We start from the raw sequence: 15,130 nt of genomic DNA, 5'->3' as shown, positions 1-15,130 counted from the left end.
AAAAACAGGTTTTGAGGGGACTCGAAACCCCTATATGTAATATTGAAAATGGTATGATGTTAGTTGATCAACTAAAAATATATATTATGCTAATAATGATGATTATTTAACATATTTTTTCATATATCTTTATATGTATTTTAAATATTACTATTATATATTGTCATTATGTAATCATCTAATTAATTTTTATTTTATAAATAAATTATGACGTTTTATAATGATCAGATGTGAATAAAGGATAGCAGTACAAATTAAAGTTTGAAGAAAAGCTTCCAAATGACAAAATTAGTTTCTAATCTAAAAAATAAGGATAATTTGTTCGCCAAGCAATTATAACAAATTACTATTGTGCGCAATACCAAATAATTTTTGTGGTTTACTTCGAAATAAACAAAAACATGACTGTCAAACTAGGAAGAAAAGTGCCAACCAAGCATCTGTCATCTCTATGCAGATGGAGATTTGTTGTGTCTTAAAATTGCTTCAAGTCGATATGTGTTAAATGTTTTGGTCTCGGAAATTTGTTGGCCAGCACTGCGATTGGCATTGCAGGCGATACACTAAGGCAGCACTGCAATGATCGATTTGGCCATCTCCCTCCCCCGTGCTTTTCTTCCTAAATTTCACCAAATAGATCATCCATGCAAAGATAAGGTTGCCATTTGGGTATTTTTCTACATCCATTAATTCTCTAATCTTAAGTACAGTAAGCAGCCTCTAACATAACTGTTAAATTTCATGTATCAGGCTCCGAATTTGTGTGGGCTATCATCTTCAACTTATGGGAACCCCTGCACGGTTCAGGTCCATCGGCATACTTCAAGGGTTCGTAAACTAACGCAGATAGAAGCTGCAAAACTAAGTACAGGTATGTTGTAGTAGCTTATTTTTTTAACATATGGGGCAATAGTAGTATATTTTGTTTTAGGTCTGTAAGCTGTTTTATGCTCTGTGGGTATCTGCAGTGACACCTACTTTTGACCGAGAGCTTCGAGCAGTGCTTGAATTGGCTAGTGATGACGAGCTTTCTGAGGTTTGGGACAGTTTATATGGTCAAAGGTCAATTTTACTGCCCTTTTCTCTTTTTGTAATTACCATAAACCCAGTATGGCTGTAGTACGTTTTCTGTTAAAAGGCCATATATGCGTTTCTTCTGGTATTTGAAAGTGTGGATGGATTGCATTAAGATTGTTTAATGCGTTGTGCTTAGCTCAATTAAATTGCAAGTACCCAATTGAATGCTCCACTGTAAATGACTATAAAAGGTAAAGGTGGTTTTTAAGGTCATAGCCAAGCTACCATACACATGAGACTTCTCTTGTGTGAATTAGGGGCCTTTTTTATTTTGCCTACCATACAGTGATCAAATTTTAATATTTATACCTCTTAAATTTGAACCTTATACACGAGGTACTTAAAGCCCAAAAATTCAACGAAGTGGATTTGTAAAGCATTTAAAGTTTTAACTTGTAAGTTCTTACCTTGAGCAGCTGACATTTGTTGAAAAATAATGAAGATGCTCGAAATCTGAGAGCCTTTCAGCCTAGTACTGATTAGTTAACTTTTGAGAAAGGAATTCAATTTACCGTAACAAGCTCTAGTGGGACATGGTTTTGTTGGCTCATCCATTTCAATAAGACTGTTTTCTTATATGTTGCTTTTTAATGGCAAGTTTAATGCAGAGAATCTCTTATATTTTCTTCTCTGGGATGATTGCTGCAAGTTGCATTTTTAAATATTTCCCATTATGTGGATATTTACGATCCATAAATTTGCATTCCTTGCGGATGTAATGTCCTTCATTATTTTCTAGCCAGTATTCCCACCCAGTGTCCTTGTTCGAGGCACATCTTAGCTTAGCTGGAGGGACTATCGAGCAAGCTGGAGCCATCAATGGTGATTGAGACTCAGCAAAACTTCTAGCATCTGGTCCTGTCTTTAATGTGTAAGAGAAATGAATCCAAGGGGGATGAAGTGTGATGCTATATTTCGTACTTTCCAATGACTTACTGATAAACTGAATTATATTACTTACAAAGTTTATAGCTGAGAAGCCTGCACAAAAAAATATATGATTGTCACAATTGTTTCTTGTTGCAATGCCTGCTTTGTTGCTGCATAAGTTGAGGTTGTCATGCACACATTTGTTATTTGAAGACATAAATTCTTATCATACATAAGAGTTCATGTCACATAGAAAGTGCTAAATTATATTAGCAATATCCACTTTATAGTCATGTGCTCAGCTAATTCTCTTGATCTTCTCAATCTTCCCTCTGATCATCTTAACTTTAACTTTTTATTATGTTTAGTCAACCCTAAGGCTGCTTATAATAATGTGCTATATTTTTTTGTATCAAATCAGCTCTGTCACATATTAACGATTTTGGATGTGTATAAATACCCATACCAACCTATTTGCCTTTCATCTTGTTCATTCATATTAGATATGCAAAGCGTTTTGCAGCTTTTGCCTAATGGCTTTATCAAGTTCTGTCAGGTTTTCATTGATTTGAATCTTATGTCACTTTCTTTCTAGGGCATTTTTTTACATGGTACCGTAGCAAGTGTGTCAATCTCCTCAATATCATGTTCTGCTTTCAATGAAAGGGTTTGTTTGGATCACTACGAGCAATTTATGCATGAAGTTTCACTGCCCTAGTCTATATATTTGCTAGCTTACTGTTAAATCTAAAAATTCGACAAATTTTAAATTTACTCTACTAGACAATTGGCTTAGTTTTTTCAAATCTGTTGGAATTCCAGATTTGTTATGAAAGTGCAAGGGGAGGGGTTGTGTGGGAAAGTGGGGATCTCCTTTTTGCACATTTTATGATTTTAACTCCAAGCCCTCCAAGTCTGTGTTGAAAGTTTTGTTTAAATGGCAAAAAAATTAACTTTATCAAATGCCTTTGATTTGGGGCTTTCAATTTTCTATCACTATCATCCTTTTCTCCTTTCAACTTCAAGCTTCTAACCTAGTGACAAGGTAGGTTGGTAGTTAGCATAGGTTACTCACATCCTGCAGACATGATTCAAACCCAGGCATTTGGATTTCCCACTGTATTCCTTGCCCGCACCCTCACAAGGCCTTCCTCACCAACCTTTGTATTGTCCACCTCCTTGTCATCTCCCTAACCCAACCTCCTTGCTGATACCCAACTGACTTTGCCACCAAGTCTTCCTTGTCAGCCCCTCAAGCCCCATAGAGGGTTCCTCAATGAAAGACTCACCGTCCCTTTTTTCAACAAAGGGCAGATTCTTGGCTACCAGCATTATGTTGAGACTGCAACCCAATTGATCCAGTTTCAAGTCTCCTGGCAAACCAAGTTGCCTAGGATAAGTTAAGTTTTTAAATATTTTTATTGGCCAATAAATAATGGCCACTTCTCAACAACTTATTAGATTCATCTATTTATCAAACCTCTCACCAATCACCATATCAATCGTATGCCTATAAACAACCACTGTGTCAGCAGCAGTTGCCACATTCGTAGCAATTTTTGCATCAAGAGAAAATTAGAATTTCAATTTGCCAAGTGACACCAACATTCCTTTTACAAGCTAATATGGTGCAAATTTTCTAGCTTTAGGCTGAAACTTCCAAAGGCCATAACTTTGTTATATGGAAGTGTTTCAGGCCTCTTTTTCATTGGGCAATTTTTTTCGTCCTCTACACATTGGTGTGGGTTCATCAGTTAATTCTGCATCAAGGCAGTAGAGACAATGAAGTCTTACTTCAATCAAAAGAAGCTTTGTTGGAAGCCTAATCCAAACTTCAAGGGCTATGGATGTTCATTTCCAAATATAATCTAATTCCAGAGGACACAACCAAGTTGAGGCGATGCAGAAAGAAGACTCATGAAATCATTAGACTTCTTCTGGATAGCAAAATCAGGTACCATTGTATTAAAGAGATTGACCTAGCCAAGCTATGGAACAAATTCAAGGATTTGTTCAAATCGGCAACAATTCTCAAATCATTCAACTAGAGACAGGACTGTACACCCTCAAGCTCACTAAATTTGACTATGTTGAAAATTTTCTCTATCAATTCAACAGGATCCACACAAACATGAGGCAACTAGAGGCCAAGAAAAGAAGGATTCAAAGTATGTAATTAATCTTCTTAACAATCTGTCACATGATTATGAAAACTTTGCATGCAGTTTTCATGCATGCCACTGTTGAACAGAAGTTGTCATTGATTTCAAAGGTATGTCAAAGGAAGTTTTTCTCTGAAGGAGATTGTCTATGTCTACCTGATCATACAAATGCATACATATTGTTACAGAGCCACAGATACTAAAGAACCAACATGGAATTGAAATATTTGAGCTTCTTTACGACTCTTTGCCTTTTGTCAGGTAGCACTGAATGGTGTCAAAATACACTGGTCGAATCTTGTCTACAAGGCAACAACCCTTGAACCCACAAGGGGAATCTGTCGAGTCATACAGAGGGCTTTACCCTTTCCTGGACAATGGCCACACTGTTGTTGGCAATTGGTGGTGCCAGATGTTATTAGTGGACCTTAGTGGTCTGCTCTGTAATTGTTAAAACCCAGACTAAATTGATGACAAAGGTCACAGAAGGATTGGTGTTCACCTCCATGGTGCCGTATCATATCTGCATAGATTGTCTCATATCACTGAAAAAGGTTGTGCAGCATCTGGTGTAGATGGATTCATGATACTGTAAACATCAGGAGAGCATCCAGAAGTACTGTAAATCATGAGAATCGACTTACCATTACCCTTAGAATTGTATTTGGAGAATCCACCTAGATCAAAAACAACCTAACTGAACATGCTAATTCTTACATAACTCTATTGATGTCCAACCAAGTACGTGTTGTGACCTTTTTCACACATCGCCCCATTGCAAATGGGGACCCTCTCTTTTCCTGCTTTCTAGGGTTTTTGTTAGTGTCCTATGACCTTTTGCTGCAGTTTCACCAAGCCTTGTCCAATTCAGAGCATTTCAGGCCTGAGGATTGAAAGTTAGTTTTTGCAAGTTATGTGATTCCGAAATGCGAACACCACTAGAGTGCTTAGAGAGGCCAAAGGACGAAGATTGCAATTGATTTGGACGAATTTGGACAACTTTCTATTTTTAGAAAGTTTGCTTTTTTGCTTTTTCCTATTTTTTAGGAAGTTTCATTTTTGGCGTTTTTAGCCCAATCTCCGGTATGGCTATTTTTAGAAAGTTTTCCCTATTTTTTAGGGATGTCTGCTTTTTGCTTTTTCGGGATGCAAACCTAGGGTTTACACTTGCACCACTGACCTGCTTTGATCGGAACTCGAAAATTCCAAGTTTTGATCTAAAAAAGCTAAATCCCTAGATTTTAGGCTTTTTTTGCTTTTTCGGGATGCAAACCTAGGGTTTATACTTGCACCATTGACCAGCTTCGACCGAAACTCGAAAATTCCAAGTTTTGACCTAAAAAAGCTAAATCCCTAGGTTTAGGCTTTTTGCTTTTTCGGGATGCAAACCTAGGGTTTACACTTGTACCACTGACCTGCTCCGACCGCGATCCAAAATTTTCAAGTTTTGACCCAAAAAGCTAAGTTCCTATATTTTAGGGGGTCATGGCACCTTCAAAGGATAATCAGCTTGAAAAATCATCCCGATCCTCAAATGTCCTGAAATTTGGCTAAGTCTGGAATGTCATCCTGATCGTGAAATTTGACTAAGTCTGGAAAATTGGAGAATCCTCCAAAAACTAGATTTTGCATTATTAGTCCTAGAGGCTCGAAACCACTCTCAAACATCCTGACAATATATATGAAATATAACTTAAAGTATAATACCACTTATACTTAAATGTTATATTTCATATATAGTCCGCCCTCTTGAGAGACCTTCAAAGTCCGCCATGGGTTGGGAGGTCATGTGGGAGCACTCTTCAAAGTCCGCCCAAGCATGTGGAGAGTGCCTCAAAGTCCGCTCAAGGTGGAAAGTGCCTCAAAGTCCGCCCAAGGTGGGAACACTCTTTAAAGTCTGCCCAAGCATGCCAAGTGATGGAGAAGCCTTGTCCAAAGTCCGCCCAAGAAGAGAGGTCATGTGGGAGCTAACTTCAAAGTCCGCCATGCCTTAGGAGAGTCATGAGGAGGGACCTTCAAAGTCCGCCCCATGCCTTAGTTAAATTTGTACCTTGATGGAGGCCATGAAGGAACACTCACCAAAGTCCGCCCAAGAAGAGAGGTCATGTGGGAGCTAACTTCAAAGTCCGCCCCATGCCTTAGTCAAATTTACACCTTGATGGAGGCCATGAAGGAGCAATGTCTAAAGTCCGCCCCATGCCTTAGCCAAAATTTCGCCATGAAGGAGCAAAGGCTAAAGTCCGCCCAAGGTCTTCAAGGCCATGTAGGAGAGACCTCCAAAGTCCGCCAAGGGTAAAGAGAGCCATGAGGAGAGGCCTTCAAAGTCCGCCCCATGCCTTAGTCAAAATTTCGCCTTGATGGAGCCAAGTCTAGAGGCCTTCAAAGTCCGCCCCATGCCTTAGCCAAAATTTCGCCTTGATGGAGCCAAGTCTAAAGTCCACCAAAGGTTCGAGAGCCATGTAGGAGGTGCCACCAAAGTCCGCCATGCCTAAGGGGACTCACCAAAACTCCGCCCAAGGTGTTGCTGAGTGAATGGCCTTGAAACTCCGCCCTATCCTACCATGTTGGTGGCCAACCCTTCAAAGTCCGCCATGTTTTGGAAGAGGCCATGATGGCCAACACTCTAAAGTCTGCCATGTGTGTGGGGTGCCCAAGGGGTGAAGTCCAAAGTCCCCCCTATGTTGGAGACCCATCAAAACTCCGCCCTACCCTAGCAAAATGATGCAAAGGTCTAGAAGTCCGCCCATGTTGGAGATGTCTTAGAAGTTCGCCTAGGGGGTGTGTTCCAAAGTCCACCCTATGCCTTAGCTAAAAATTCGCCTTGATTGATCTTTGCTCAAAGTCCACCCTCCATGTTGAAGGGACCCTTCAAAACTCCGCCCAAGGAAGTAGATGCTAAGTATGATGTTGAAGAGCCTTCTCAAACCCCGCCATGCCTTGGAGAGGTAAGGAAAGTCTGCCCAAGTTTGAGGAAGATGAAGGTAAGCCTCCAAAAGTCCGCCTACACATAACAGTCAAACAGAATCAATGAAAATACAAAGTGATGTCATGAAAATCCTTCAAGATTTCGAACTTAAATCCAAAATAGAAAGTTTTCAAAAGGAGAATATTGGAAGATTGATAAGGATTTCGAACTTAAATCCAAAATGGAAAGTTTTTTTAAAAAGAGAATATTGGAAGATTAATAAATATTTCAAACTTGTAGCCAAATTGGAAACTTTTGGAAGATATTTTCTTTGAATTTGGAAACATGACAACACTTTCCAAAAGAATGAAGTTAAAATTGGAAACATGATTTGGAAGATTTTAAGGGTTTTTGATTGAGGATTTAACTTTATTTACAAATACTTCGTTGTAAACTTCATTTCTACACCAAGAAGTTCGAAAATATTAAGGAGAGCATAGTAAAATACTTTCAGTTTGGAGTTCATCTGGAGAAAGTTTTGGATATTGCTGGAAGATGGATAAACTTTTTTGACAAAAGTTTCACAGATTTTTGGAGAAAGACAACCAATATGAGGACGAATTATTGAATCTCTCCTGAATTTTTGAGTATTTTTGAAGGTGAAATTAAATTCATGATGCAGATTTATGTATTTTCTGAGTTTTTCCAGAGTTTGAGAAATGATTTTTAGTAAATTTGTTCGAATTTCTAAGGGAGGAAAATCATTTTTTTTGGCTAAGTATAAGAAATTTTCGGAGTTATAACACTTGGTGTTGGATTGTGATCACAGTTATCTTGAAGGTTGGAGAATTTACATGTGAAAATCCCATTCTCATGGCTAAGTATGAAAATGAAGTGAAATTTTCCAAACACTTTGCCGTTCCCAGCCTTGATTTTCTTTAATCCAAGATAGATTTCTAACTTATTTTCTTTTGGTTTTATAGGTCGCAGGAGGAAATAGAAGCGGGATCATCATAGAGATCGCAGTTGGAGCTCATAGGCAAGGTTCATTCGGGCGTGAAGATAGCCAAAATTTGGCTAAGTATGGGAAATGTTGAAGGCATGTCAGGGTATCGAGAAGGACATGATCACAGTGAATGCCTGAACAACTTGATCCCATCATTTCATATTTGCAAGGGGTTACCCAGAGCTTTTTAACCCTCCTCCCACGCAACATAAATTGGCAACTGAAGGCTGGATCATCACAGAAAACACAAATGGAGTTTTGAGCCAATTTCAGAATTGAAAACGGGACCATGAGCAAGGTTCGCTCGAGCATAGAGAGGGACAAAATTTGGCTAAGTCTGAGAAATACTTTGCAAAGAGATTTCTTCTCCAAATTCGAGGCACTTGAAAGAATCTCAAGGCATCAAGAAAGAAAAGTTCTCAGACTTGGTGAAAATATGGGAAAGTTAAATAAACTTCCAACTTCTTGAAGGATTTCATCTCTTGAAGGAATTAAAAAGACAAGCTCCCAAGCAGAATCAAATGGCGACAAGAAGGAATCAAATTTCCATACTTAGACGATTTCTTGACACAAATTGGAGAATTCAAGGAAGACATCCAACATGTTGAGGTGGCGCCTCGTCATTTTCCAACCAATCAGATCGCTCCAAGTCAGCATGTCCAGGTTCGATGAACATGACTTATCAAGAAGCTTCTAGAAGGGCACACTTCACAATGCAACAACCTTCTATTTTCACTGATGGTTCATATTTAGCAAGAAGGACAAGTGTCCCAAATGTAATTGGTCGAGGGTAGTTAGTTTTGGGAAACCCTAATTAGGGTTTATAGCTTTCAATCTGGGCCCTTGATCACTGTTTGATCTTGGCCGTTCATTTATTCTTGAAGCTATATAAGGTTGCCTCCTCTCATTTGGAGAGGGTGAGGTTTTTGATGTATTGTTGCTTAAGGTCATTTCTAGATAATATATTGCATGTGCATTGCTTTGTAATCTCTATTATTTGAATGATTTGCATGGTTTCAATTGCCTCAACACTTAGTTAAAATTAACTTAGATTTGCTTTCATTGTTGTTGATTCGAATGAAGGATTTGATAAGTGTCAATTGATGGTGTATCTCTGCTCATACTTTTGGTGTATGGATGATTTCCATCTCACCGTGCAAAGTTAGTCTGAGCCCATCCTCTGTGCATCCCAACATCTCGATCATAAGCACAACCCATTGAAGATTGCACCGGCCTTTTGTAGTTGTTCCTAGTGTGGGGAAGCAAGGTTTGGCTCTCGAGAGCACCCAATTGACACCGTCTCCAGAATTCGAAGGATTAGATTAGCCTTCCTAAACTCTATCCCTTTTTCCCTTTCTTTTGAAAGTCTAAATCCCAGAAAATTCCCCCCCCCAAAAAGAAGAGCCTAAAATTGCTAAATCCATCTAAGTCCAGCAGTTCAAGATACTTGTCAAACGTAAGTCCCCCTTGAAATTTCAGCATACACTACCCAAGAAGCTATTCCACTAAAGTCGCTTGTTCGCACATATAGACCTTGGAATCAGTAGTGATTTTTCAGGAGAGGATAGAATACCTTCGGGTATCCTATCCTAATGTTTGGTAGATGATAAAACAGACACCAACAGTACGCTAGGGAGAGTAGCACGGAAGGTGTTCTGACAGGTTTTGGGAAAAATATTAGCAGGGTGGAGTTGCTGGCCTACAAATCCATCTAGGAGTTATCATACAACTCTTACACTTGGCTGGGTGGTAGTAGGAATTATGGGTGTTCCAATTCCAAGGTTAGTCTTGTATTTTAGGATAAACCTGATATTTATTCATCATAATTTAGGGATTGAATATAACCTTTCTAATGAGAGGGGTGCCGGTTCCTTTTGGCAGTCTTAAGCAGAATTCAACTTTAGAAAGGTTGTGAAAGGGCTGAAACTGGAGTTGCGAGTGTATGTGTACTATGAAGGCTTCATGGACTGAGGTTGTGATGATTTATCGCTAAGTTCCTCCATTTTGGAGATTTGTTTTGTCTTATCTGTAAATTTCAACTAAGTCTTTTTTTTCCCAAGATGAGTTTCTCCAGAGCAAACAAGGTGTCAAGTTTTGTATGTGATATTGTACTTTGTTTCTTTTCATGTGCATTCTGTTTCATATTTCTCTTGTCCAATTAGAGCTTGATTTCAGTTTCTTTCCATTGGATATTTATGCTTACTTCTTGGTATAACAGCTGAAAGGAAGCATAATTCATCATTTAAATTTTTTTTTTGGGTGAAATTTTTTGACTTTGAACTTTGAAGAATATCTTGAACAACTGCAAATAACACATTGTTCTTGAATTCATCAAGTTTGTAAACAGTAACCCATGATTTTGTTTGTGAATTTGTATATGTTGCAACAGAAGTTCAAATCGACTAACAACGATTCAAAGTCTAACAGAAATTTAAATTGGTGATTGGACGCTATTCTTTCTAATAAAATGTTGTAAATTTTACTTGAGCTACCTGTTGATGATTTCAATTTCAATTTTGATAGGGCCAAACCACTGAAAACGCCAAATGGTCCTAAAAAAGTCATCCCTAGTCACCCTATCTGGGTTGAGCACATAATCCTGGAACTGAGAGAGGAGCAAGTGAGCTGAGTGAGGGCTCATGGGGAGAATAAAATCATTGTAATCCGGATGACCCACTATCTATAGGGTCTTTCTATAGCTATTGTCAAGCAGTTGGGTGGGAAGAGTGCTGGCTCCAGAACTACTTTTCTGTTGGAACTTTCATCTCCCATTCCACCCAATGGTAGCTGTGGTTGGAGCCAATTGTACCTTAGTGAATTCCACCTTCCATCTGATCTTGCCAATGAAGTATGCATACACTTAGTCACATCTTTTTCTTAAAGAATGCATCTTGTATTAATTCAGGGATCAAAAGAGTAACATCAATTTAGCAACAGGGTTACCTGGAAAGTCTATCCCTAAAAAAGACAGAAAAACTAACAGTTGACTGCTCCAAGAGGTATTAACATTTAACAGCAAGCAATGCCAATCCCGCCTGAGATTCATCCAACTCCCCTAAAGTTGAGGGGAGGGGTGTCCTCATGTAATATAGCCTTAGGTCTTGACTTCCATAGGATCCAATAATTGTCAACAAAATTGTGTGCCAAAAGAATTCACTGTCATCCTTGATCATCCACGTGAAGCCAAGAGGGCTTCTTCAAGAAGGTAGAACACTTTGTATTGATAAAATTGTGCTTAAAACCAAGTCAGGCTCAAAAGAACTTTGCTTCTAACATCTTCAAAAGACATGGTTAATAGTTTCTTCTTGTAGATAAAAAATTTGCACTATCAAGTATTGGAGCCTTTTTTGTCTGTTATACTTCAGTGAAGCACTCTCCACCCCAACACTGTGTGCTTGAAACAAATTCAGCATTTCCAAATATATTGGGGCTTGTGCCCATGCTCTTTAGGAACCCTCACATTCACCTTTTTTATATCAGAGCGCAAGTAATTTGTGTACTGTGTGTCTTGTTGAATCATAAAGATCTTTTGTCACATAATTGAAGATAGCTTTTCTGTTATTTTCTAAGTTACCAGATGGTAACCACGGACAGGTACAGGTATGTGGGGGTATGCCCATGTGACAAATCTTTTGTTTGGGGACTGGGTATGTTTTGGTTGAAAAAAATATAAAAATTATATATAAATACATATTTAAAGTTTAAAATCAGGAATTTAAATTCAAATGATCATGCTAAACAATACTACCATACATACAACAATTTGAAATACCATATATTTATATATTTACAGTATCTATACATAAAAATAATTTATATTGAATAAAATTATAAATATTAATGTGCATAAATAAAAAGTAAATCATATGTTATAATATATAAAGCTAAAATATTAAAATAAAATTCTATATAGGGCATTATAATTATGATGGTTTAGCAGCAGTTATTAATATATTGTTGTAGCTTAGCAGCAGGTCTATCAAGCAGCATATATTTTAATTTTTTATCCCTGAACTTGGAAGCATGTTTAAATACCTATCAGGCTATGTATTGAAGAAATCCAGCAGCCATCCCATGAAAAATTCATCGTGTTTTGTTTGCTGCTGTGTGGTGCATAAAACCCGCAAAATTGTAAACAATGCTGTTGTTTAGGGTTTCCAGGGATCATAGAAGCAAAAGGTTACAAAAAAACATTTTTGAAATCATCTCTGAAGTCTTGAATCCTGTAGGGATCACATTTTGTGACCTGAAATCTCAAGGTTTGATGGGTGACCTTTACAAACACTTTGAAGGGTAAAAGTCCAAATTGTGTTCAAATCTGCGGACAGTTCAAATTAGAATCTGATTCTGGAATGAATCGTACCCAGAATCGGCCTGAAAACCTACGGATTTGGTAACCTAGCTTAATTTCCATTTCTCCAAGTTGGTTCAGACTCTTTGAGCTGCATTTTATAAACTGTCTAAGAGAGAAAGAGGTAAGAGGGGTGGTATGCATGCCATGCTGTTAGGATTCTATCATTCACTGTGACCTTTCTGACAATTGGGAGATTGAGGCTATTCAAGTCTTAATTTGTTTTTTTCGAAGTTTGCAATCTTCTACTTCCATTGATCAGAGAGAGACAGATGAATGCCTAAAGGGTTAACCCAAGTGACAAACTATTTCAGTTGACATTAAAACTTCATATTTTTGATTAAGCTACTATTGCAGCTCATCTTGTCTAGTTAGAAACACCTTCAATTTTCCTCAGTATTGCTGCAGCAGTTTTTTCATAAGTGTCTAGGCAACGAATAGTGCCCTGCATGACTGCTGAGATAATTTAGACAAGAGAGTAAATTATCATCAAAACGAACATCAGGTAATTGGTTACCTCCTGGTTAAGAGATCCCTCTAATTTGCTCTTGCATAATAGGAGCTTTCAAAAGATAACCAAGAGCATCTGCTGCAATCACATCTCTGGATAGCCTAAGAATGAGAGAGGTTGGCTGAGAAACACTAAGGAAAACGGTTGACTTATTTCCTATGAGGAAGCAATAGCAAGTTGACAAGGGAAAAAACCACAGAACTATGTATTTAGTATTTCACAACCAAGATCTTTAGCCACGTATGAGAATCCTAGACAAAGCTTGAAATTCCTAATTTTTCCTGGATATAAATGGCACATAAGCACTCAAGTCTCACAAAATTAGAGTCTTCATAAAAGAGTTATCTGGAGTTAGAGCAATTTACATTCTTGGGTTTGACTGAAGCACACAGTTTTCAAGGTTTTGAAACAAGGCAGAACGTCTACTCAAAAGTTACTCTTATCTCCAAAAAACAATTTAACATTAAAGAAAACTTCTTGCACAATGTTTGCTTGATGCTTGAACTAGAGACGCCATTTCTTAAAACAAAAATAAAAACATAGGGACTTCCTTTAAATGGCAAAGCTGACCTCAAAGAATTTTGCATTGTCCCCTTTGCCAAAAATATGTCTTACATGTATCGCACACCTTTTGCAAAGAATAAAACAAATTATAAAAATGAGAGCAAAATAAAAACAATCTTCTGAACCAAATATTTGAGTGAATGAAAGCCCTAATTCATTTGTCATAATAGTTTTTAACAAATTTATTACAAGTAGTTACGATAACCACCATCTTGCAACCGTCTGCCTGAATATGGTATTTGTCTTTTTTAAGACATATGGTGTTAGGAATACTAATTTCTCTTATATTGTACAAGAACCACACTTTCGATTCTCTTTGATGAAAAGTTCTATCATACTCCTTTGAGATATCAAGTCATCCTCTCCTATACTCCTTAATCCTCTTCTATTATACTGGTTTTTTCCTTTGTGACTAATATGTCAACAAGCAACTTGACCCTCCTTGACAGAGCTTTTGTGAGAATTTTTTAGGAGATATCAATTAACTCCCATTTGGATCTTTTAGTGGTGAGATTGATAAGAAAAGCATTGATCAATTCTCCCATATTTCCACTTTTGGTAGGCTCCTAGAGCATTCTTAAATAAACTGGGATAATCACATACACAACTTTTTGTAAAGTTACATCTAAAGTGTGTCAGGACTCTGAGATTATTCACTGTCGAGGTTCTCAATGTCTCACTCAAGTTCCTCATTCCCTCTCCCTAGGAAGACTGACTCATAATATTCAACCTAGAATATGAGTTCATGAAGTGAAAATATTTTGAAGATGGTCTTGAAAGAAATGTTTCAAATTTAAATCCTGTGTGAGAGAATTCCATTTGGATCCTGCAAAACTAAAAATCTATCCAAACTTAGCTTTCTAATTAGTGAAAATAGAAAATGGGAAGGCACCCCTTTCATTCATTCAATGCACGCATGCTCAAATTCTAGCCTCTCATCTTATGAACACACACATTCCTTTATTGTTATACAATTTAACCATCTTGGGTTAGTAAGTTCTTATTTTCATATAATAAATTTCAGAGCCATCTTGTATTTGTCATCGTTCACAATGTGGATAAAATTCTCCAGATTTTCCCTATTGCTACTGGTAAGCAGGTATAAATGTACGTACTGGTTAGCTATAAATTGTATTTCTAGTTTCATTGTGTTTATGTAATTGTAATCTTTGAATTATTTTGGAAAATGATGTCTCACATTAAGTTCGTGGTTTGCAGCTTTTTAAGCCCATGGTTGAAGTCCATCACATACAATGATTATCCTCAAGATGCATTAGTACAAGCAGGTGATCCAGAAGCGAGACAAGCATTAATGGAACGCCTCGAGTCTCGGTTTTTGTTCCTGGCTGCAGATGCCAAAGACACACTAACGTAAGGGTGGGCGTTGTCCCTCAAGAGTTTTGAAAAAAGAATTTTGAAGGAACACTTCAGGCTAGACTGTAGCAAATGAGGGTTAAAATTTGACTTGCTTGGTTTTTGTCATGATCTGAGTTATCTTGTGCCAATTCATATAAATTCATACTTGAAACTCTAGGTTTGAAGGTTATGTTGTGAATCATGCTTTACCTTGCTATATATTTAGACTTCAAATATTGGCAATAGCAAGGAGCACAATTTGTGATTTTGGAATAAAATATTAATTTGAATTGAGTGTGTAGCTAGCAGTCCAAGATATACTTTATTT

At 37.6% G+C, this 15,130-nt stretch overlaps 1 protein-coding gene across 6 annotated transcripts in view; it reads left to right on the top strand.

The window, feature by feature from the left end:
• Window positions 1–368: 368 nt before the first annotated feature.
• The window catches only part of LOC131038032 (uncharacterized), a 37,847-nt gene continuing 23,085 nt past the window's right edge, over window positions 369–15,130 (top strand). For 5 of the 6 annotated variants that reach the window (XR_009104349.2, XR_009371585.1, XM_057970301.2 and 2 more), the window contains exons 1-4: window positions 369–669; window positions 751–871; window positions 969–1,062; window positions 14,665–14,817. Coding sequence is in view for 4 of the 6 variants with exons in the window: in XM_057970301.2 (XP_057826284.2) it covers window positions 580–669; window positions 751–871; window positions 969–1,062; window positions 14,665–14,817 (458 nt within the window). In the remaining 2 variants the exon portion in view is untranslated. The remainder of the gene's footprint in view (window positions 670–750; window positions 872–968; window positions 1,063–14,664; window positions 14,818–15,130) is intronic. The other variant, XM_057970300.2, reaches the window with a different exon arrangement.

Source organism: Cryptomeria japonica, chromosome 2, assembly GCF_030272615.1.
Source record: "Cryptomeria japonica chromosome 2, Sugi_1.0, whole genome shotgun sequence".
NCBI lineage: Eukaryota > Viridiplantae > Streptophyta > Pinopsida > Cupressales > Cupressaceae > Cryptomeria > Cryptomeria japonica.
Note: the sequence above shows the minus strand (reverse complement) of the source record. Positions and strands in the feature narration are given on the sequence as shown.